Source organism: Nilaparvata lugens, chromosome 8 (assembly GCF_014356525.2).
Source record: "Nilaparvata lugens isolate BPH chromosome 8, ASM1435652v1, whole genome shotgun sequence".
In the NCBI taxonomy this organism is placed as follows: Eukaryota; Metazoa; Arthropoda; class Insecta; order Hemiptera; family Delphacidae; genus Nilaparvata; species Nilaparvata lugens.
The window spans coordinates 52,570,459-52,593,005 of NC_052511.1; the positions used below are offsets into that span (position 1 = coordinate 52,570,459).

Genomic DNA, 22,547 nt, shown 5'->3' on the forward strand with positions numbered 1-22,547 from the left:
AATCGTGAAAAAAATGGTTTTTTAGTAACTGTTATTTTTCTCAAGAATATTACGGAGCTCCTGCAATTTTCTCATAAATAAGACTCATGTCAGTTGATAGGGCTTATAAATTTGAAGAAAATCGTTGGAGCCGTTTTCGAGAAAACCGTGAAAAACATGGCTTTTTAGTCATTATCCGCCATTTTTCTCAAGAATATTACGGAGCTCCTGCAATTTTCTCATAAATAAGACTTATGCCAGTTGATAGGGCTTATGAATCCATGGGCTATCCATGGTATAAATTTGAAGAAAATCATTGGAGCCGTTTTCGAGAAAAACGTGAAAAACTTGGCTTTTTAGTCATTATCCGCCATTTTTCTCAAGAATATTACGGAGCTCCTGAAATTTTCCCTGAAATGAGACTTATGCCAGTTGATAGGGCTTGTAAGTAGCTATCCATGGTATGAATTTGAAGAAAATCGTTAGAGCCATTTTCGAGAAAAACGTGAAAAACATGGTTTTTTAGTAATTATCCGCCATTTTTTCCGCCATCTTGAATTGAATTTTATTGAATTTCTTATTGTCGGGTCCTCAGGGTATAAGGACCTTAAGTTTAAAATTTCAAGTCAATCGGTTAATTAGGAATGGAGTTATCGTGTTCACAGACATACATACATACACACACACACATACACACACACACACACACATACGCACACACAGACCAATACCCAGAAATCATGTTTTTGGACTCAGAGGACCTTGAAACGTATAGAAAACTTGAAATTGGGGTACCTTAATTTTTTTGGAAAGCAATACTTTCCTTACCTATGGTAGTAGGGCAAGGAAAGTAATAAAAGGGAAGTATTATTGGCTTATACACGTACGGGATAGGAAGTACTCGAATGACGCATTATCAAGTTTCAACTACTGAACTGATCAACTTGAAATTTTGCAGTTAGATTCTTCATTCACCGAGGATTATTGTAGGCCTATTTTTAACTCTTCAAGATTTCAATAGGTCAAGTTTTCAGTTTATCAAGTTAGGCCTTTGCGGAGCAGTTTTAATTATCATTCCCGTTAACATACGACTGGGAAGAAGAAGAGGATGACAAGAAGAAGAAGAAGAAGAAGAAGAAGAAAAACAAGAATATGCCCTTCAGTAACGTTATGTTGTTTTAAATACCTCGTGCACTAGTACATACACACAAATCACGTTTGAGCTAAAAGCCTCTCAGTTGAAAGAGCTTTTTGAATCTGTCCAGACGAATTTCGTTAAAATGCTTTTTAGCGTATAAACATGTGTTTCAATTGGGCTCAACAGGTTTAATAGAGTAGATGACGTGCCAGCGAGTTTTGAATAATTGATGCTAAGGTGTGTGGAAACAGCAGCGTTTATTATCGTTTGAGAGAAAACTCTGATGAATATTCTAGCTTAGTGTTCGCGTCCCAGGTTTGAAATTTTCAACTGAAGCAAAATTTGAAATCACTGCTTTCTGTAGAGGATGACTGATACCGGTATATCTATTACATGTCTATTTGTGTTTGAGATAATCTATTATATTTTATTGATATATATTTTAAAATATATATTTCCATAAATTTTAAAACCAATATTCTGTCAATTAAATCCATTTCAACATCGTTAAAGAACGATCATTCAACGTTGCAGAGCTAGAGTAGGATAGCGCTATTCATTTATTTATTCATTCTATATATATATATCATCATCTATATATATAAAAGAGAAATGACACTCACTGACTGACTGACTGACTGACTGACTGACTCACTCACTCACTCACTCACTCACTCACTCACTCACTCACTCACTCACTCACTCGCATAACTAAAAATCTACCGGACCAAAAATGTTCAAAATGTTCAATGGACCATTTGTTCAGTTGACCCTTTAGAGGCGCACTAAGAAATCTTTTGGCAATATTTTAACTCTAAGGGTTGTTTTTAAGGGTTTAAAGTTCGTCTTTTAGCATGTATATTCTTCTTCTCCCAATCTCTTAATTATAATTGAAATTTCCATATCATATGTTACTATAGAACTATAATCTAGATAGAGTACCTCTTCGAAACAGTTGTTAACTGGCAACTAAATTAATAATTTTGTCAGGTTGGCATTAAGTTGAGTTGACTTTGTTAGGTTGGCACCAAGATGAAGATTTAAATGCATTTATCGAGGAAAAATTGATTGGGCACTGCTACTTCAATCCTGGGAATATTATATTACTAGCCGTCAGGCTCGCTTCGCTCGCCATATCCGTTTAGCCAGACGTTTAGTCTGGACCCCCGACTGGATTGTCCTAACATGACAATGCTCGCTTCGCTCGCCTGCTAATCTCATTCTTGGACAATCCAGTCAGGGGTCCAGGGGGCGGAGCCCCCTGGCTAGACGGATATGGCGAGCGAAGCGAGCCTGACGACTAGTAATTATAATAAATATAATATGATTGGGAGAAGACAACAGGCATAGCCAAAAACTGTCTTTTCCCAAATTTTTACAAATAAAAGTTTCAAAAAAGAATAAGGTTGAGATTTCACTTTCACTTCAAAAAGTCCAATTTCCACTTCAAAACTAAAAATTTTGAATTTTGATATTAAAAAACAGATTAAAAACAAAAATATTTCACTCAAATCTCTACAGATTGAAAATTTTTGAGTAATTTTGCAAAATTTTGAGCCAGAAAAGAAACAAAACACTTCACTATTAGCTATCTGCCTTGTCGATTAACAGTTAGTTCAATACTAATCAAATACTGTCATTACTAGTAGTTCTGTGAACAGTAGACCTCACGCAGTTTTCTTATCCACAAGTATCTGATGTCACCTGTTCTAATTAATTCACAGTTGAATCATAATTTACTCTTAAAAACTGTTATTTGTTTTCTCCAAGATCATAAACTCACTTATGTTAATAAACTCAGTTCACGTTTGAATTTGTTTTCCATATGATCATTTTTGCAGTTCCGTGATAATCTTTCTATTTGATAGAAATATTTCTCAACTATTTTAAAAATTATTTTTTTACTTTCCTTGCCCTATTACCATAGGTAAAGAAAGTATTGCTTTCCGAAAAAAATTAAGGTACCCCAATTTCTAAATTTCAATACGTTTCAAGGTCCCCTGAGTCCAAAAAAACTGGTTTTTGGGTATTGGTCTGTATGTGTTTGTGTGTGTGTGTGTGTGTGTGTGTGTGTGTGTGTGTTGTGTGTGTGTGTGTGTGTGTGTGTGTGGTGTGTGTGTGTGTGTGTGTGTGTGTGTGGTGTGTGTGTGTGTGTGTGTGTGTGTGTGTGTGTGTGTGGTGTGTGTGTGTGTGTGGTGTGGTGTGTGTGGTGTGTGTGTGTGTGTGTGTGTGTGTGTGTGTGTGTGTGTGTGTGTGTGTGTGTGTGTGTGTGTGTGTGTGGTGTGTATGAGTGTATTTGCGTCTGTGTACACGATATCTCATCTCCCAATTAACGGAATGACTTGAAATTTGGAACTTAAGGTCCTTTCACTATAAGGATCCGACACGAACAATTTCGATCAAATGCAATTCAAGATGGCGAGAATGTTGTCAAAAACAGGGTTTTTCGTGATTTTCTCGGAAACGGCTCCAACGATTTTGATCAAATTCATACCTAAAATAGTCATCAATAAGCTCTATCAACTGCCATAAGTCCCATATCTGTAAAAATTTCAGGAGCTTCGCCTAATCAATGCGGATAAATTCCCAATTATTAGGCTTCAAATACAATTGAAACGAAAAAAATCAAGTGGAGTGGATTGAGCATGAAAATCTCTACTATTAATGTACAGTAACATTTTCACTTAAAATTGAAAATAAGCCTTAAATTCGAGAAAATGTGATTATTCAATTGCAAATTATTGTTGATTCTATTAAATCATTCAATATGAAGAGATAGCAGACCTTCATGTGTGTCTCCAGCGTTATTGCCCTGTCACCAGCTGGCTCAAATCTTTGAATAGTAGACTTGAGATGCGCGGGAACACTAGCGTCAGGTGATGAATTTTCATAACGGCAAGGAAAGTTATGTGAGTGCGCCACACCAGATTTTTTCAATCAAGAATATTATTATTTCTTTGCATTAGTTAGTTCATTCAATCAATTTTTATTCACTTTTCAATCACCTATTAAATTTGTTTTTCAAATGTGAGAATATTGATACTGATGGGCACGCATCTCAAAAAATATTGAAACTCTACCTTATAGGAATAGACACGACCAGCTTCTGTGTAATGCATGCAATAAATAATCCACTTGTCAGCTGATTTATTATGAATAATTCTATAGTCTGATTAATCCTATCTTCAAAGTAGATGATATATATAATGATATCAGAGTATGGAGGAATTCCTTTTCTTTTCATACTATCCTTGAAACGCAAATTTTCAAAAAAACCATTGTGTATACATCGACGCGCAGTTGAAAAAGGAATATTCCTGCCAAATCTCATCGATTTCTAACAACGTGTTTGGCCGTAATCGCGTTACATTCATACAGACAGAAAAAAATCCGAGATAAGACATAGACCTCACTACGTTCGGTCAATAACGTGAACCTTAATATGATAACTTAATTCATTTATTTACAATGCAAATGACACTGATGTAATAACATTAAAAGATAAAATAATAAGATAGTCCTTGTGCTATTTTTCTCCCAAATTTATTGGTGAAAAAGTCCAAAATAAGGTTAGAATTTCACGTGTACAATTTTGATAAAATTTCAGTTCAAAATAAGCAAGAAAACTATAAATTTTGAATTCAGATGGCTTGGATTAATAAATTAATTTATAAATATTATACTCAATTACCACTTGTAACGAATAATATTGAGTTATTTAAGAAAATTTGGAACCATTCAAGCAACACAAACTCGTAAACACTAAAGTAAACTAATAGATAACAGATTTGTAGATTGGACGCAAAAGGCAAAAAAGTGTAACTCTGTGTGAAGGAATGTACTAATTCCTTGAACATCAAATTTCCGTGTTCTTCAGTTTCTCCTATTCTTTTTACCTCATATTTCAATGCTACATTTCGTCCACCTCCCCTCTCTCTCTCACTTCATTTTTCTCGACTTTCCACCTCAAATTTTATGGACCAAGAATGGTTGACCCTGAATGGTTTTAACTCTACATCAGACGGAAAATCAATTTAAGGGTCTACAGCTGTCTGAGCTGTGGAGAGGTGATGGAGAGAGAAGCATTGAGGATGAAAGTGAAAGGGAAAGTGAAAAAGAATAAGAAAAAGAAGAAGAGGAAGAAGACGGAGAAAAAAGAAGGAGATGGAGAATGGGATAGAAAGAGTGAAGAGGGGGAGTAGTAAGCCGATCAAGTGAGACAGACCTTGAAACGGATTAGAGAAAAAGGACACACGAGATGACAATAAGAAGAGAAAGTTGCAGAGTAGAATGATGTAGAAGAAGAAGAAGAAGGGGAAGGAGAAGAAGAAGAAGAGGAAGAAGAACAAGGAGGAGAAGGAAAAATAGAAGGAGAAGAAGAAGGAGAAGGGGAATAAGAAGGAGAAGGAGTTGAAGGAGAAGAAGGCATACCTTGCAAAGCAATGGTGACCGCTGAGAAAGAGGAACAACGAAGAAGAAGATCACAGGAGTGAAAGAGAAAGAGCAATGAAGAGACGCAAATCGGAGGAAAGCAGAAGGAATGAGAGGGTCTGGTGAAAAATAGAGGAGAAGAAAGAAGAGAGATGGAGAAAAAGTGAGAAAAGAAGAAAAATATTATGATGCAATATTGACAGCTGATTAGACGAAAAAGTAGACAAAAGGAAGAGAAGAAGAGTAATGAAGCTAAACTAATAGATGGGAAGTGAGAGGTAGGGAGGAGGAGAAGAAGAAGAGGAATAAGAAGAAGAAGAAGAAGAAGAAGAAGAAGAAGAGAAGAAGAAGGAAGAAGAACAAGGAGGAGAAGGAAAAATAGAAGGAGAAGAAGAAGGAGAAGGGGAATAAGAAGGAGAAGGAGTTGAAGGAGAAGAAGGCATACCTTGCAAAGCAATGGTGACCGCTGAGAAAGAGGAACAACGAAGAAGAAGATCACAGGAGTGAAAGAGAAAGAGCAATGAAGAGACGCAAATCGGAGGAAAGCAGAAGGAATGAGAGGGTCTGGTGAAAAATAGAGGAGAAGAAAGAAGAGAGATGGAGAAAAAGTGAGAAAAGAAGAAAAATATTATGATGCAATATTGACAGCTGATTAGACGAAAAAGTAGACAAAAGGAAGAGAAGAAGAGTAATGAAGCTAAACTAATAGATGGGAAGTGAGAGGGAGGAAGGAGGAGAAGAAGAAGAGGAAGAAGAAGAAGAGAAGAAGAAGAAGAAGAAGAAGAAGACAGAAGAAGAAGAAGAAGAAGAAGAAGAATAAGAAGAAGAAGAAGAAGAGAGATGGAGAAAAAGTGAGAAAAGAAGAAAAATATTATGATGCAATATTGACAGCTGATTAGGAGCAACGAAAAAGTAGACAAAAGGAAGAGAAGAAGAGTAATGAAGCTAAACTAATAGATGGGAAGTGAGAGGTAGGGAGGAGGAGAAGAAGAAGAGGAATAAGAAGAAGGAGAAGAAGAAGAAGAAGAAGAAGAAGAAGAAGAAGAAGAAGAAGAAGAAGAGAAGAAGAAGAAGAAGAAGAAGAAGAAGAGAAGAAGAAGAAGAAGAAGAAGAAGAAGAAGAAGAACAAGAAGAACAAGAAGAGGGATGAGAGTCTTAGAAAGCAAAAGAAAACGAGAGATAAGAGAGACCTTAGTGTAGGAAAACGCACATTGAGCATAGGACTAGAGTTCCAAGAATCTATCAGAGCTTATTTAGTAGAGATCTCATCGGATATACAGGAAAGTTTTTAAAGTCGGGCTTTGGGGATGCTATCTCCATACATCCCTAGACATATGCACTGGACTCAGGACCTACTTAAGTCATGTTCACCAGGCTACTTTGCAGTGCTCATCTTGTGAAAGATAAAAGCCACATTCATAAATGATTCCTGCAAACACTGATATGATATTTTATAGTGAGGTATATGTCAAGGTATAGATAGATAATAGTTATTTGTATATCTAGAGTGAAAAATGCCACTTTTTCTCCCTAAGGGAAAAGTTTGAAGCCCGAGGCGAAGCCGAGGGCAACAATTTCCCTCAGGGAGGTAAAGCATTTTCACTCGTGATATTCACAAAATTTTTCCTCCAGTTTTTTTATAAAAACTGCAAATATTATAATGAATAGTGGATAATTACTTGTCACGCTATTCTTTATATTTAAATAACGATTAGCCTCCTGCTTGGCATCAGTCGGTAGAGCATGAAATATTTGATATATAATTATAAAAATTAGGTCATGGTTATTTAATAGGACATAGTCTCATAAAAATCTTTATAGGCCCAGGTATGAGCTTCCCCTATAACTCTTGTAATTCATTAAAAATTAATATATATATATATATATATATATATAATATATATATATATGATACTTATCCTATAGTGTTGAGGAATTAAAATAAATTGCACACCATAAACAATTTGATACATATATTAACAAATAATGCAAAAAATAGATCAAGGCAAAAAATATAAAGAGCGATAAAAATATATAATATAAAAATAGAACAATAATTGAAATCAGTAAAATATCACAGGCTAAACATTATACTCTAGATTTATAGCACGAAACATTGCCATGTGCCTTTATTTTAAATCATATGCATCCTTTTGCATGTAGCTGCGACATGAGCTTGCTAATACTTGTCGACTTGGACAATTCAATTAAAAATAGGTTCCTTAAAATCGACTTGATAAATTGGCAACCAATAATCCAAATATATATTTTAAATTCTCTAATATCTAATAGATTTCTTCGTATTGAATATATATTTTATCTCAGGGTGCAAGATTCGGCACCTGATGGAATAAGTAGAGCAATTCATCTAGTGAATTAGAGCTACAACAAATTATCGCAAATTATTGCAAAAATTAAAGATCATACACATATGTTTTAATAGCCTAGATTTTATACTTCTTTGGTTTATTAGAATTTTCTGAAATGTACTGATTCATTTATTCCTTTAATAAAATACCTTTAATACTATATTTACTTGCGCAAGTATTTTTTTATTAAATTCTTAATTTATAAGAAAACCCTTTCGACGAGCTAGCTTTGATTATTAGGTAATTCGAAGCACTAAGGGCGCCCATCACTAATTCAATATTTCTCACTCACGTGTCGAAATCTTCTTATAAGCCGCCGATGTCGATCCAACTCCTGGTGGTCCTGGAATATGGTAGCCGGAATCGTCTCTTCCAAGGGGTTACAAAAATTATTTGAAATTGAAAATGACTTCGGCTTTATAAGAGCATCACAAAGTCTTTTAAGAAATTTAATAATTCAGTCTAACTTTAGCTTTTACAAGTTATAGCAAGGTATTACGCTCTAAAATATTTAGGGTCCTCTCATGATGGCATTTGGCAGGCGAGTGATGATTCTCCTTCCTCAATTTTACAATTCTCATTTCCGACTTTCAAATTTACATAAAATATGAATATCCTAGTCCTCCACCATTTGAGGTTCAAATAGACCGTACTAAAATACCAAATTATTACTTATGTTGTATGTTTAATAATTTCTTTGCCTTCGGGCCATATCTATAACATAGACTATACAATAATTTTACATAAATCCCAATCGTTTATAGAAATATATATAAATATTTTTTGAATTGGCATACTATTGCCGCCTATTAACTGCCATTATGCGATTGGTGCATGCAAATTGTTCCAGTATTCATGCGCTTGGTAACCTCCTATTTCCTGAATACATTTAATTATTTTTATTAGGTTTTTTAAGTATGCTCTATACATGCTAGTTAATATTCTATATACTAATATTTATTTCATGCTTCCTAATAGTTAGCCACGTGACCATTTGTTCTTTCAAATTGCATAACGTTTTGCTGCAATAGATCTCTGCCAAGGGGTTTGGTCAGATTCTACGTTGCTTGACTCGGTCGATCGTTAGGTCGCCGATCACTGAATGTTTATACCTAACCTCAATCTTCAAAAATTTTATATAATATATTATATATTGGCAAAAATTATTTCAATTCCTTTTTAGGTTTTTGTACCATTTAGCCAGAACAAGCTGATGCTATCTAATCTTTATTGTTATCTCATTGGCGATATTAGCCAGTTATTTTATTCAGACCTATTAGTACTTCAGCTAGGGATTTTTACATCTACCCAAATTTCAAATACTTTACACGCGCCCCTGGATTTGAATTCAAAATATTTGAGAATCACAATGTTTTTAATGAAAATCCACCCTTCAATACATCGATATATTCCATACTTTATTTATAAATTATACTCTCAAACCTTTATCATAGTTCGCAGATCTATCTGCTGCACCTCCTTTAGACCTCTATCACATACAATAATAAATTCTCCTCATCAACACACAAAAAATATCATAAATATAATCCCCTAGACACATTCCTCCTTACAACGCTTAGAACATAGTATTTTTAAATTCGCCGCTCGCAGGGCTGCCAACCTAACTACACACATTTCTTGATTCTCATAATTGATTCTTTTCAGACAATAATTTCGATGTACAAAACTTCTGGGCTTATATTTTATAGTAATTCCTAGGTCTTAATATAAATAATTTTTCTATACATCAGGTACAATACTTTTCTTTTTCTTTTGCTAATGGCTCTTTGGTTTTGGGTAACTAGCATTCACTTTAGGTTTTTTCGGTAACAAACATGGCATAACTAACGGTAATAAATATAAAACATATAATTAAATATACTAACATTGATAAATATAATAAATAACAGTAATAAATAACATTTTTGGGTTACAATACTTCTTTCATAATCATGTGTTTAACAGACGTTACATTTATTTGATTTGGGTGGCTTTGGCCAGCTGACTGCTTGTTCTACATTTCATACTGCTTACGTCAGAACTGGTTGTCGAAACTCGCAACTAACCTAACTGCTACATTTTTTTCTCTTTAAAGGTAATTTACAAATTTTAAATATTCTATCCCCGCTTGTGTCCTTTCTTATTTGATGTAACTAATTTAATTACATAATTAAAGATTATTCTTCTGCTTGTTGCAGGCTTTGGACAGTTGGGAGAAATAAGAACATTGGATTATTGCCATGCGGTCCAACTCAATATTAAATTTATCATGATAGGTCAGTAATTCTTTGATAGTGGTGTTTTCCTTGATTACTTATCGTATTTATTTCAAATTCTGTGATGTTGCATGTAAAATTGTTGTGATTTACTTGCATTCTGTTTGTAGATGTTGTTGTAGGCCGTTCGGTTAGGTTATCTGCTGTTGATTGTTGATTGTTGAGGCTGTCCTATTATTAATTTATCTTCATGAATATAAAACCCCGGTATCTTGTATACTTTTTTAAACAATTCCTTGATTCATTAATGGTAGTTCTTTTCAATCCATTCTTTTTCCAATCATCCTGTAATTTTAATTCATCTTTCCTCTTATTTTCATTTAATATTCTTGATCTCGGTTCATTATAACTCATTATGCTCAAGACAATAAACATTTTTATAATATTAGCTTCCCAATTATCAATAATAGATTCTTTTAATAATAACAATATAATATTTTCCATCATATCTACAACACAGTCTTTTATTAATATCACAGCCATTATAACAAACATTACACACCCTATCAAAACATTTATCATCTCTTTAATAGTATTATCTCTCATCATATAATAACTATTTACTCCCTTTTTATTTACATTATTTCTTACTTCTTTCACTCTTCTTATACACTGTTTATCCTTCATATATCTCCATAAGTAGTCCACTCCATTATTTTCCCGGCATGAATCAATAGTTGCTTTGTTGCCAGTTCCATTTTTGTTCCAATTATTTGCTTCCTTTTTTCGGTCACATCGCTGAATATCTCTCTTGAAGCGTATGTGCCGCGGATGCATGCCGTCGGTCCCCTCCTGTCCTCCATCCTGGTGCTGGTCCGGTGTCTTCTTCGGGCGTTTTGAAACGTGCATGCGGCCGGTATGCGCGCGCGCGGTTCCTCCGTTTCTTTCACCTCTTCTTCCGCCTCCAGGCCTTGTGATGCATCTTCTTCTTCTCCCGAATGCCGTCCTCTCCGTCCTGATGTCGGCCGTCTGGTGTCCTCGGGCGCTTCCGTCTCCGGGCCTTGCGGTGTTGGTTCTTACGGTCCTGTATGCTGTCCTCTCGATCCGGGTCCTTGGTCTGCTGTGGGGTCGAATGATGCGCGGGTGTGGTGTGCGGATACATGGTGGCGGTCTCCTCCTGGCGATTGTTTATTTTTGGCAGTGATGGGATTTCGTCGGGAAACAGGATACTTAATATGGGTTGATGTTTGCGGGTTGTTTTAATTGCATTGTTGGCGGCGGTTTTTGATGGTAGGCTGTCTTGTATTGTTATATTGGGGGTATCATGTAGACATAATTGTTTAGATGTAGTTTTCCGTATATCTGGTGGCAGGTTGTTGGGTGCTGGGTTCCGTGTTTTTTGTTGATTTAATCCTGTTGCATGCGCTAATGTATAATTTGTGCTTACTTGTTGAGGTGGCAGTTTGTAATTTCTGTTGTAACTATTCTGAGTGTGACTGTTATTTTGAGTTTAATCGATCACGGCCATCATAGTGATTCCTGCGGTTGCTCTGCTGGGCGTAATGGTTGGTTGTGTGATTTTGAAAATTTTCATTATTCCAGTTACCATTTTGCTTGTGCTCATAGCAGCGTTCAAATTGAGGGGCAGATCGGTAGCGATCATATGATACCGGTTCATAATTTTGGCTGTTATACTGATTACTTTTTGAGTTATGTTGATTCCGTGTGTATCTTTGGTCTGAACGGTGGTTTGACATTGCCATCACAGACTGTATGCCATATAAATGATTTATTAGCTGTTTGCAATCAGTAATGGGTTGTGTGGCGAGTGCCATTCTAACTTGATACGGTAGTTTCTTCAGAATAATACTTGATAATGCCGATTCGTTAATGGGCTCGTTCAATTGAGAATTTTTGAACTGTAGGGCAGTGACGAAAGTGGTACATGCACCGTCTAAGTTAGGGTTGAAATCGCATGATATGATGTCCGCTAGCACGTCCAACTGTTTACTTCTGCTCCAATACTGTTCCAGGAAGACAGCTACAAACTCATCCAATGATGTAAATTCATGGGCTCTGCTCCGAAAGAACATCAGGGGTTTGCCAATCAATAAACTAGTCAAACGAAGACGCCACATGCTCCAAGAGGTAGGTGCAAGAGTTTGTACTAATTTTATCTGATCAATGAATGGTTGAGGTTGCAAATGGCGATCAGTATTATCAAATTTACCTAGTCCTTGCAATACACTATGTGAGTTGATATTATCTGCTTGAATTCCTTGAGGTCGTTGTTGGATATAATTTTCTAATGCTGTTATTTTTTCCTGTGCCATCTGCCATTGACTATTATGTGTATTTTATTAGCATTTATTTCTTGATCTAATTGAGTCAGAGTAGATTTTGAATTAGTAGAGTTCCGTTTAAAGCTTTACAGGTTTCTGTGTTTTGATTGATGCTACCTTGCAGTTGGTTCATTTTTGTGGACATATTAATCTGTTTATTTTGTATTCTTTAATACTGTTATATTTTTATCAACTGTAGTTGTTAAATTTTGATTGGCAATGGTAATTGTTTGTTGATTTCTTGATGGCAATCAGCCTTAATGTTATTTGTTAAATCCTGAATGGGTGTAGTGATTTGTGTGGTTAGGTTATCTATCCTTTCGTTTAGTCCACAGGTAACCGTATCCAACCTTTCCGATAATCCTGCCGTAACTTTATCCTGACTTTCTTTCTGTAGATTTATCATGCTTTTAATTCTTCCCTATGATTCTCTACTTTAGTCTCAATAGTATTCAACCGTTGTTCTACTGATTTTATAGCGCCTGCTGTCTCTTTCATGCCCTGTTCCACTGTTTGCTTATTTGCCTCTTTTATTGCCGCATTCTCTTTTTTAATCTCCTGCATCATGTTATCCATTGTGTTTTGTAACATAATATTGAACATACTGCTAGTTTGTTCCATTATTACCTTTTCAAATGGATCTAGCTCTGTGACTGAAAATAAACTTTGTTTGCTCAGATGTGACTCGGCCTCTGGAGATGCGGGTTCTGCAGGCTGCTCCTCGCCCCCTTCAAAGTTGATCTCTGCTATCCGTTGATTCCATGGTGTGTCAGCGGCGTCGATTCGAGTGGATGATAGAGGTTGCAGACCTTGTGGATCGAAGACTATCGACCCGACACTTCCTGGTTCCCTTTCTCGTGGCGTATTGGCATCTACCATGGTGGGGTTTGATGTACTGGGAGTCGAAAAAGTGGGATCTGTGCAACCGCCGTACATATATGAAACTTCAGAGTTTGCGGGAGTGTGATTCATTGTGTCAAATATGATAAATGCTAATTAAAAAAGTGCTGAATACTATGCAAAAATGCTTAAAAAATTGACACAAACCGGGACTTACAGTGAAACAGTTATGTGCAAAGTGTTTGGATATCCAAAAGACAAGGTATTTATACTTAAGTTTTTTATAATGCTCTAGCGCCCCCAATATTGAATACTGATTCCTGACTAGTTTACAGACTGTGACTTATTTTCCAACCGGCTTAAATACATATATATTCTTGACTAGAAAGTAATAGCAGTTTAGGCTTATAAAATATAATCTCTCTCTATAAAATATATTTTTTACAATAACAATAATTTAAAATTTTCTTTAAAACATATAATTTCTCTTTATTTAAAGCTATTGATTCCCCAAAAAGTAATACAAAGTTTACTTTGCCTGTTCTCCTCAATACTCATATATCTATAGTTTCATTATCCATCCACGACAAATTTTAATATGACTAGACTTGTCTTTAATTATTATCTTCAATATGGGTCTTGACTTAATTTCAAATAATTATTTAATGAGCTCAGCTCTCATCATCAGTCCCACGTTGGTACGGCATGTTTTATGTCACGTTATTCTTTATATTTAAATAACGATTAGCCTCCTGCTTGGCATCAGTTGGTAGAGCATGAAATATTTGATATATAATTATAAAAACTAGGTCGTGGTATTTAATAGGACATAGTCTCATAAAAATCTTTATAGGCCCAGGTATGAGCTTCCCCTATAACTCTTGTAATTCATTAAAAAAAAAAAAAATATATATATATATATATATATATATATATATATATATATATATATATATAGGTTCATTCCTTAACACAAAGTGGGTCGTTTGTATAAATATGTACAACTCGTGTTGGTCTGTTCGAGTAAGTTGGTCCAAGCATCTTTAGTTGCTCCACAGACCTACCATGATATGGCGTTTGTGTAATGGAGTATAATAGTTCACTCTCGTGGGTCTGAGTTTTCGCGCCATTTATTCAGACTGAACTTGATTTGAGGTTATGTATTGAAGTTCGCGCCGTTTCTGTTGTGAATGTGAGTGGAATATTATTCTCTAGGCCTCGTCTGTCAGCTGTCTGTTGTCTGCACCTGCAGAGTGAAAGTGATATTGTGTTTTGTGATGTGATTGTGTCAAAATGTCCAAAAAGATTATTCAAGCAGTGATCAAATTCCGAATCCAGCTTTGAAAGGTAAGTCAGTTATAGAATTATAACTTGTACTTGAATTATTATAATTACTTGTACTATTTAGCTTGCTTCTTGTTCAATTATTTCCTTATGAGATTTAGTAATGCTTTAAGGTTATCAACATTTTGAAACGAAATCAAGAATAAGACACATCAAAAGTAGAAATTAAAAGTAAAAGTTTGTGTAAATAAATATTTAGATCATTAAAGTCAAGTTAGTCCTAAAATCATTCCTCTTCAGCCATGTGATTTAATATAAATAACTCTGTTAATAGGTCGAAAGTTAGGAATTGATATGCAAACGATATCAATCCTGGGCCTGGGACTAATGATAAATTAACAGCTAATGAAGCTTTTCTAAACACTACATTTTGAATGTCCAGGGTATATCAAACAAATTAAATATATTTCCTCTTATGTTATAACTATAATGCTAAGATAATTATTACTGTTTGTGAACACTGGTTAACAAACGATGACTGTAGCTATCTTACAATACCTGGCTATGAACTTGGGTCCTTCTATGGAAGAAAAAATTCCATTCATGGTGGAGCAGCAATTTTTCTAATTAATAAATGGAATTCAAAGAATTAAGCATAGTAAAGGAACTTTCTATAGAAATAGTTTGTGAAGCTGCTGAAATTGAACTTCCAAATGAGAAAATAATTGTTTTGTCATTGTACAGACCCTATAATAATGATGTTAGTTTTTTTAACAACTCTCTATCCTGTCTTAATGATATTATGTGCAATTTATAAATGTAACTATAATTTAATATTATGTGCTGATTTCAATGTCAACTTTAATGTGAATGATAATTTTAATAGAGATCTTTGCAATTTGTTTGAATGTTTTGGTATCCATATTTCTACAAATGAATCACTAGACCAGGCACACTGAATGAAGGCCACTGTATTGATAATGTTGTGAATGATATTCATGATAGCAGACATGTGACCGAGTTATCAATAGGCTACACATCTACTGTCAGATCATCATGCCCTACTATTAAATCTATAATAAATGTGAAAAATGACTCTCAAAGTTTTTCTAGTGTAAACAAAAAGCTAGTAGGTTAGTTAATGATCAGAACACTTATTTATTTGTTAGGCTAATATTAGTATCATACACTGGAGTGTGGTGTATTTGCTTAATGATGCTAATGATAAGTTTAAGAAGTTTTTTGATTTGTATATGTCAGCTGTTAATGCTGCTTATCCTCTTAGAGGTTTCAAAGTTAGTAAGCCTAAGCTGGATGATGGATGGTATACTGCTGATTTAATGAAACTCAAACATAGTTGTGATGAATATTATAGCTCACTGAATTTTTTAAGACTAATCAGTTTAGAGATAAATATAAAAGCTGTAAGAAAGAGTATAGAATTGCTATTAAGAATGCAAAAAAAAATTATTTCAACAACAAAATAGAGCACTCAAAAAATAAAACTCAAGCTGCATGGAAGGTAGTTAAGATTCTTACAAATGTCAACAATGAAGCTATTGATTCACATTATGATAACAACGCTGATTCATTTAACAACTTTTTCATCGAAAAAGTTGAGGAAATCAGTGAAAATGTGCCAGTTAGTGAACATCTCAGCTCTCACTACATCAATAAGTGCAATAGGCCTAATGTACCATTTTGTTTCCAACCTGTTACTGCAGATTATGTGTACCAGAAAATAAGTATAGTCTTAGTACCTGATTCAAGTTTTTTAGATATATATGGTATTAATTCTAAGGTCTTAAAAATATCTGCCCCATGAATAAGTGAAGTTTTGAGTTACCTTTTAATTATTGTTTAGTGTACAAGGGCATTTTTCCAAGTGTATTGAAAAACGTTAGGGTAATACCTGTAGGCTACATAAAAAGGTGATAAGAAAAACTTCAGGCCAATATAATCAGGCCTTATTTCAGGCCAATAACAATTGTACCTGTGATATCCAAAGTATTTGAGGCCATAATGCAAGAACAGATCTCAAATAATTTTGAAAACTTTGGTATTTTTACTAAAAAACAATTTGGCTTCAGGCCATGTAGAAATACTAGCAATGCAGTAACAAGTTTAGTGAATTAATAGTGTTGTTGATTATTTGGAGAAGGGTCTATCTGTTAGTTTTAGGTCATATGACATGTCTAAAGCTTTCAATACTGTTAGGCATAACATACTTTTTGAAAAATTTTCTTATTATGGCTGCAATTCAAAATCAATCTATATTTAAAGGACCGCAACCAGTTTGTTTACAAAGATGGTCAATTCTCTAAGGGCAGAAAGGTCATTATGGGGTCCCTCAAGGCTCCATACTTGGATCAATACTCCCTAATATATGAATATATTAACAACATAATTTGTAATATAGAAGGCACTGATAAAGCAGGATTTCTCTTTGCTGATGATTTTGGTCTCAAGTTAGTTGTAAATCCGAAGCAGGTGTACAAAATTGTCTAGTTGATAGCTCTCTACTCCTTAATGATTGTTGTGCTAATAATTATGTTCACCTATAATAGAAATTCAAAAAATGAAGTAGGAACTGAACTTTTAAAATTTCCAGGTATTGTTCTTGATCCCAACTTAATTGGCATGCAGAGTTAATTAGTGAAAAAAATAGCAAAGGTAGGTACTCTACTTGCTGAAGGTTAAAGTCAACTGTAGATATTAATATATTATTAAATGTGTATTTTTCTCAAATACAAAGTTTACTGTCCTATGGTATACCATTATAGGGCTCTAGTACTCATGTCTCAAAATATTTATACTCCAAAAGAAAGCAATTAGATTGATTTGTAATGTTGATATGAGGACCCACTGTAGACTTTTTTCACAAATTTGGTAATATTAACTGTCTATTCTTGTATGTATTATTTATTGTTAGTTAAGTACATAGTAATCTGGATTTTTTTTTTAAATTAATAGTGACTTTCATGGAAATGAAACCAGAAATAGGAATAATATCAGAGTTCAACAGTTCAGGTTCACAACTTCACAAAAAATCTTCTGTACACATCTGTTAAACTGTACAATTCATTACCACTAGAAATTAAGGCACTGCCTCTTACATTCTTCAAAAGGAAATTGAAAACTGTACTGAAAGCTGAAAGTTTATATAACATCCAAGAATTTCATGTAATTGACTGGACCAAATATTGTAGGCTAATATTATTTGTATATATTAATTATTGTATTATGTAATATCTAGTACCTATTTTTGACATTCATCAATGCATTGTTAACAATGTCTATGATAATAAGGATCTTATTCTTATTCTTTCAAGATTGTGAACAAAAAAAGGCTTGCTCATTTTTGAAAGTGGATTTCATATTTATTTTTTGTTTGTATTCTAGTTTCCTACATCTTTGTGAGTAATGAGAGAATTGAACAAATACTTTCTGCATTAATTAAATTTATCACTTATAATAAATTAACTTTAACACATGGATGAGTGAATGAATAACCCCCATAATAATTGAAATTGAAAATGGTTTTTGAATTTCAGTTTTTTTTTATTTCCACAATTTATTCCTGTTTATTATTTCATTTATTTTCTAATAATTCCTGTTATATTCAATATAAACAATTTTCATAGATAGAGAATAGCTACAGTATCTTATATTCACTTTCTAGAAAATCACATGAAAATACATGTGAAACAATTGTGGAAAATGCACATTGTAGTGGGTTCTAGCACATACAATATTATTAGATTACAAACTCTACCTCTTCTTTGGTTCTAACCTTCTTATTGTGAACAACTTTTTTTGAAAATTGCAGCTTTGAATGCTTTATTGAAAAATCTGTTGTGGTACACTCACACAACTTTCCTTGCTCATATTCGAAACTACGATCAGACTTTTGTATATGTGTATATATATAATTGTTTTCAGAGTACTTTTTCCTTTGTGTAAATTGAGAAATTCAATGATTTTTTAGTCGTCATTTTTTTAAAGTCGTCAAAACAGCGTTCTACAGATGAAATATCTCGACCATGTGTTCTTTTTATGAACTGCTCTACCTACCTACCTCATGCACGAGAAGGAGGTTACAAAGTCCATTTCTCAAGGATGGGGTGGACCCCCCATTAGTTTCCCAGGAAGAAGACTCATGCCAGTTAATAGAGCTGATAAATAACTATACAGGGTATGAATTTGAAAATAATCGGTCAAGTTATTTTGAAAAAATCGTGAAAAACATGGTTTTTTAGTAATTATCCGCCATTTTTCTCAAGAATATTACGGAGCTCCTGCAATTTTCCAAGGAGAAAACTCATGTCATTTGATAGGACTTATGAATAGCTACCCATGGCTTGAATTTGAAGAAAATCGTTAGAGCCGTTTTCGGGAAAACCGTGAAAAACCTGGTTTTTGGTCATTATCCGCCATTTTTCTCAAGAATATTACGGAGCTCATGGAATTTTCCCAGAATGAGACTCATGCCAGTGATAGTGCTTATGAATATCTATCCATGGTATGAATTTGAAGTAAATCGTTAGAGCAGTTTTCGAGAAAACGGTGAAAAACATGGATTTTTAGTCATTATCCGCCATTTTTCTCAAGAATATTACGGAGCTCCTGAAATTTTCCCAGAAATGAAGCTTATGCCAGTTGATAGGGCTTAAAAATAGCTATCCATGGTATAAATTTGAAGAAAATCGTTGGAGCCGTTTTCGAGAAAACCGTGAAAAACATGGTTTTTTAGTCATTTTCCGCCATTTTTCTCAAGAATATACGGAGCTCCTGAAATTTTCCAGAAATGAGACTCATGCTAGTTGATAGGGCTTATAAATAGCTATCCATGATATAAATTTGAAGAAAAACGTTAGAGCCATTTTCGAGAAAAACGTGAAAAACATGGTTTTTTAGTAATTATCCGCCATTTTTTCCGCCATCTTGAATTGAATTTTATTGAATTTCTTATTGTCGGGTCCTCATGGTAAAGGGACCTTAAGTTTAAAATTTCAAGTCGATCGGTTAATTAGGAATGGAGTTATCGTGTTCACAGACATACACACACACACACATACACACACACACACATACACACACACACACACATACACACACACACACACACATACACACACACACAGACCAATACCCAAAAATCATGTTTTTGGACTCAGGGGACCTTGAAACGTATAGAAAACTTGAAATTGGGGTACCTTAATTTTTTTTGGAAAGCAATACTTTCCTTACCTATGGTAGTAGGGCAAGGAAAGTAATAAAAACGATGATACGTATCAAAAAAGTATTTCAGCTGTTGTTTTTTCCAAAGACTAAATTAAAATAATGTGTCTTAGTGTGATGATCTCTTCTTCGAGAAAGATTAGTTTAATGAAATAGATGGAAACAATTAATCAAATTTGAAAAGCTATGAATTATACATTAAACAAATCCTGAAACAAGAAATCTAGCTTATTGGAAGAATAGCTTCCAAAATTACTAATGAAGCTAACAATAAAAATCAATGAAAAAATTCCAATGTCACTTTAAAAATCATAAATTGAATCTATGAAGTGCATCAACAAATCAATTGCACTCAGCCTATCAGCTTGGAAATTATGTATTATCATAAATTCAATCGAAAGAAAATACTGTAACCATGCCTATTGGAAGAATCCTTACAGACATCGCGAGGAACGGAGAACCAAATTGAAATTCTATCAGCCAGTTGCATAAAAGAAAATCAAACCATAAGATGACGTCTTAATGGAGCCACTACAGCCACTTCCCTGTTCAGCTCTGTATGATGACGTCATCTTATGTTAATTAAATTACATTTTCTTTTGTGCAACTTGCCGTTTGTGTTGGAACTTGGAATTATGACATCCCTATTGTCTGTACAGGTAGATCGGAATTTTCTCTTTTATTATATTCGGAACTACAAGTTATGTATGGTGGCCATTGAGCTTATTAATTTTTTTTGTCCAAAAAGATGTGGGGTCCCCAATTTGAGAATAATTTCAATATCATTTATCTTATCAATTCTAGTGATAGCTCATTTTACTCTAGAACATGGTATGCCATAGTGGAGTAGGTCAATTTCACACAGAAAAACTAAACAAGTAGAATAGAGGACACATTATAAAATTTTTTTGTAACTAACTAGGTTTGTATGTAATTATTGTAATTTATCTAATATGTTGCGTAATTAATCTTGTAGTTTTTTTGGGGAAATAAACATTCATTTAATTATTTGTTCATTTTACTCAGCTCTTCAAGGTGGGTTCAATGCATATCGGTTACCTGATTGAACCTTACCTACCCTAACGCATGTCTTCGCCACGACCAACCTCACCAGACATGTGTATTTTAATGAAATGATTATAAACTCAACTTTTGGAATGGGATGCTCCAAAAATACTTCAACAGTGTAATAAATAAGCCAACAGTGCATTCATTAAAATATACATAGCCTATCTGGTGAGGTTAGAGGTACTAGTGAGGTTTTGTCAGGCAACCGAAATATGCATTGAAACCGCCTTGAAGAGCTGAGTAAAATGAGCTATCACTCAATATGAAAGGACAAATATTAAGAATTCTCTAATTTGGAGAAAAAGAAGAACAAGATGACAAAGAAGGAGAAGCAGAAGAAAAAGAAAAGTTGGGAAAAAAGTAGGTGTTATCCAATGTACTGGTATACAAAATACAAGGTATACAGAATACAAGGTACTGGCCACGAAAAGATGCGCGTTGACAAATCCAAACCAGCTGGTCGGTGTGACGTCATTGGTGCTCTAAAAGTATATTCTTCCTATCTTTTCAATGTTAAATTGAGCAACTTTGTAAGTCTTTTTCTCAAAAAGTACATAACTTTCCAGTACCATCGACATCCCCTACGATTAATACAAGAATTTATCTTCAATTTTTTTAGAAATTCAATACTTTTGGACGGCTGGATCTTTCAGAATGATCGATTTGTAAGAGCCTGCTCATCGAATAACTGTTGCTCTCTTATTGAAAATTAACATGCTTTCCTGGCTCTTTTGTAATTCAATTACTCAATGCTGATCAATTTGATAAAGCGATCATGAATAAGGAATTAAAAACGTGGAAACATTAATTAGAGTATAATATTATTTCTCTCAACATCCTTCATATCTTGTCTGTATATTACATAGAATCAGTAGAACATCTTACCGGTTCAACATCTTTAATCCTTTAGGAGTGCACTCTTAATTCAGGAAAAAATGATATACACATACTTTAACCAGGTGATAGTTGTGTGTTACGGTCACATACAATATTATCTTTTCTTGAGCAGCTTTGTAAGTCTTTTTCTAAAAAGTATATACTTTCAAGTCCCATCGACATCTCCTACGATTTATACAATATTTATCTTCAATTTTTTTCAGAAATTCATCACCTTTGAACTCCTAGATCTTCCAGAATTCTCGATAATGTAAGGGCATACGGTTTGGAAATAGAGAACTCTCATTTGTTACTACGAGAAGGGATACTCGTAGAATGAATGAATAGATTTATTTGTCAACATTTGAAAAGATGAATGGCTTCAAAGGTTTTCTACTGGAGGTTTTCTATTCAAAGTTTTAATACCCCAACAATTATAAAGTTGAAAAAAGGCACTGAATGTAGCCTATTTCTCCTAGTAATACTTTGAGTGATAATATAGACCTATACTCTTCAATCACTGTTTTTATCAGCATAATAATTAGGCTTGGCTTGAATACTTTATAGCTATTTCGAGCTTTCTCGTTATTTATTCAGTGATAAGATAAGGATGCTTTCAGGCTAACGTTCGACAGTCGAGCTCCCCGTTACAAGTCAGTTTTCGTGGGTTTTTAGTGGAATCTGTGATAAATTTTGGCATACGTGTTAGTAGTGTGCGAGGCAAAACATACTTCAGTATCAGCTTTTGAAGTTTATTGTGAGG

The 22,547-nt window shown here is 34.1% G+C and overlaps 1 protein-coding gene across 1 annotated transcript in view; it reads right to left on the reverse strand.

Moving 5' to 3' along the window:
• The window catches only part of LOC111044991 (glycine receptor subunit alpha-2-like), a 169,710-nt gene extending 158,415 nt beyond the window's left edge, over positions 1–11,295 (reverse strand). The window contains exon 1 of the mRNA XM_039435185.1: positions 11,194–11,295. Within this exon, the coding sequence (XP_039291119.1) occupies positions 11,194–11,295 (102 nt within the window). The remainder of the gene's footprint in view (positions 1–11,193) is intronic.
• Positions 11,296–22,547: the final 11,252 nt, after the last annotated feature.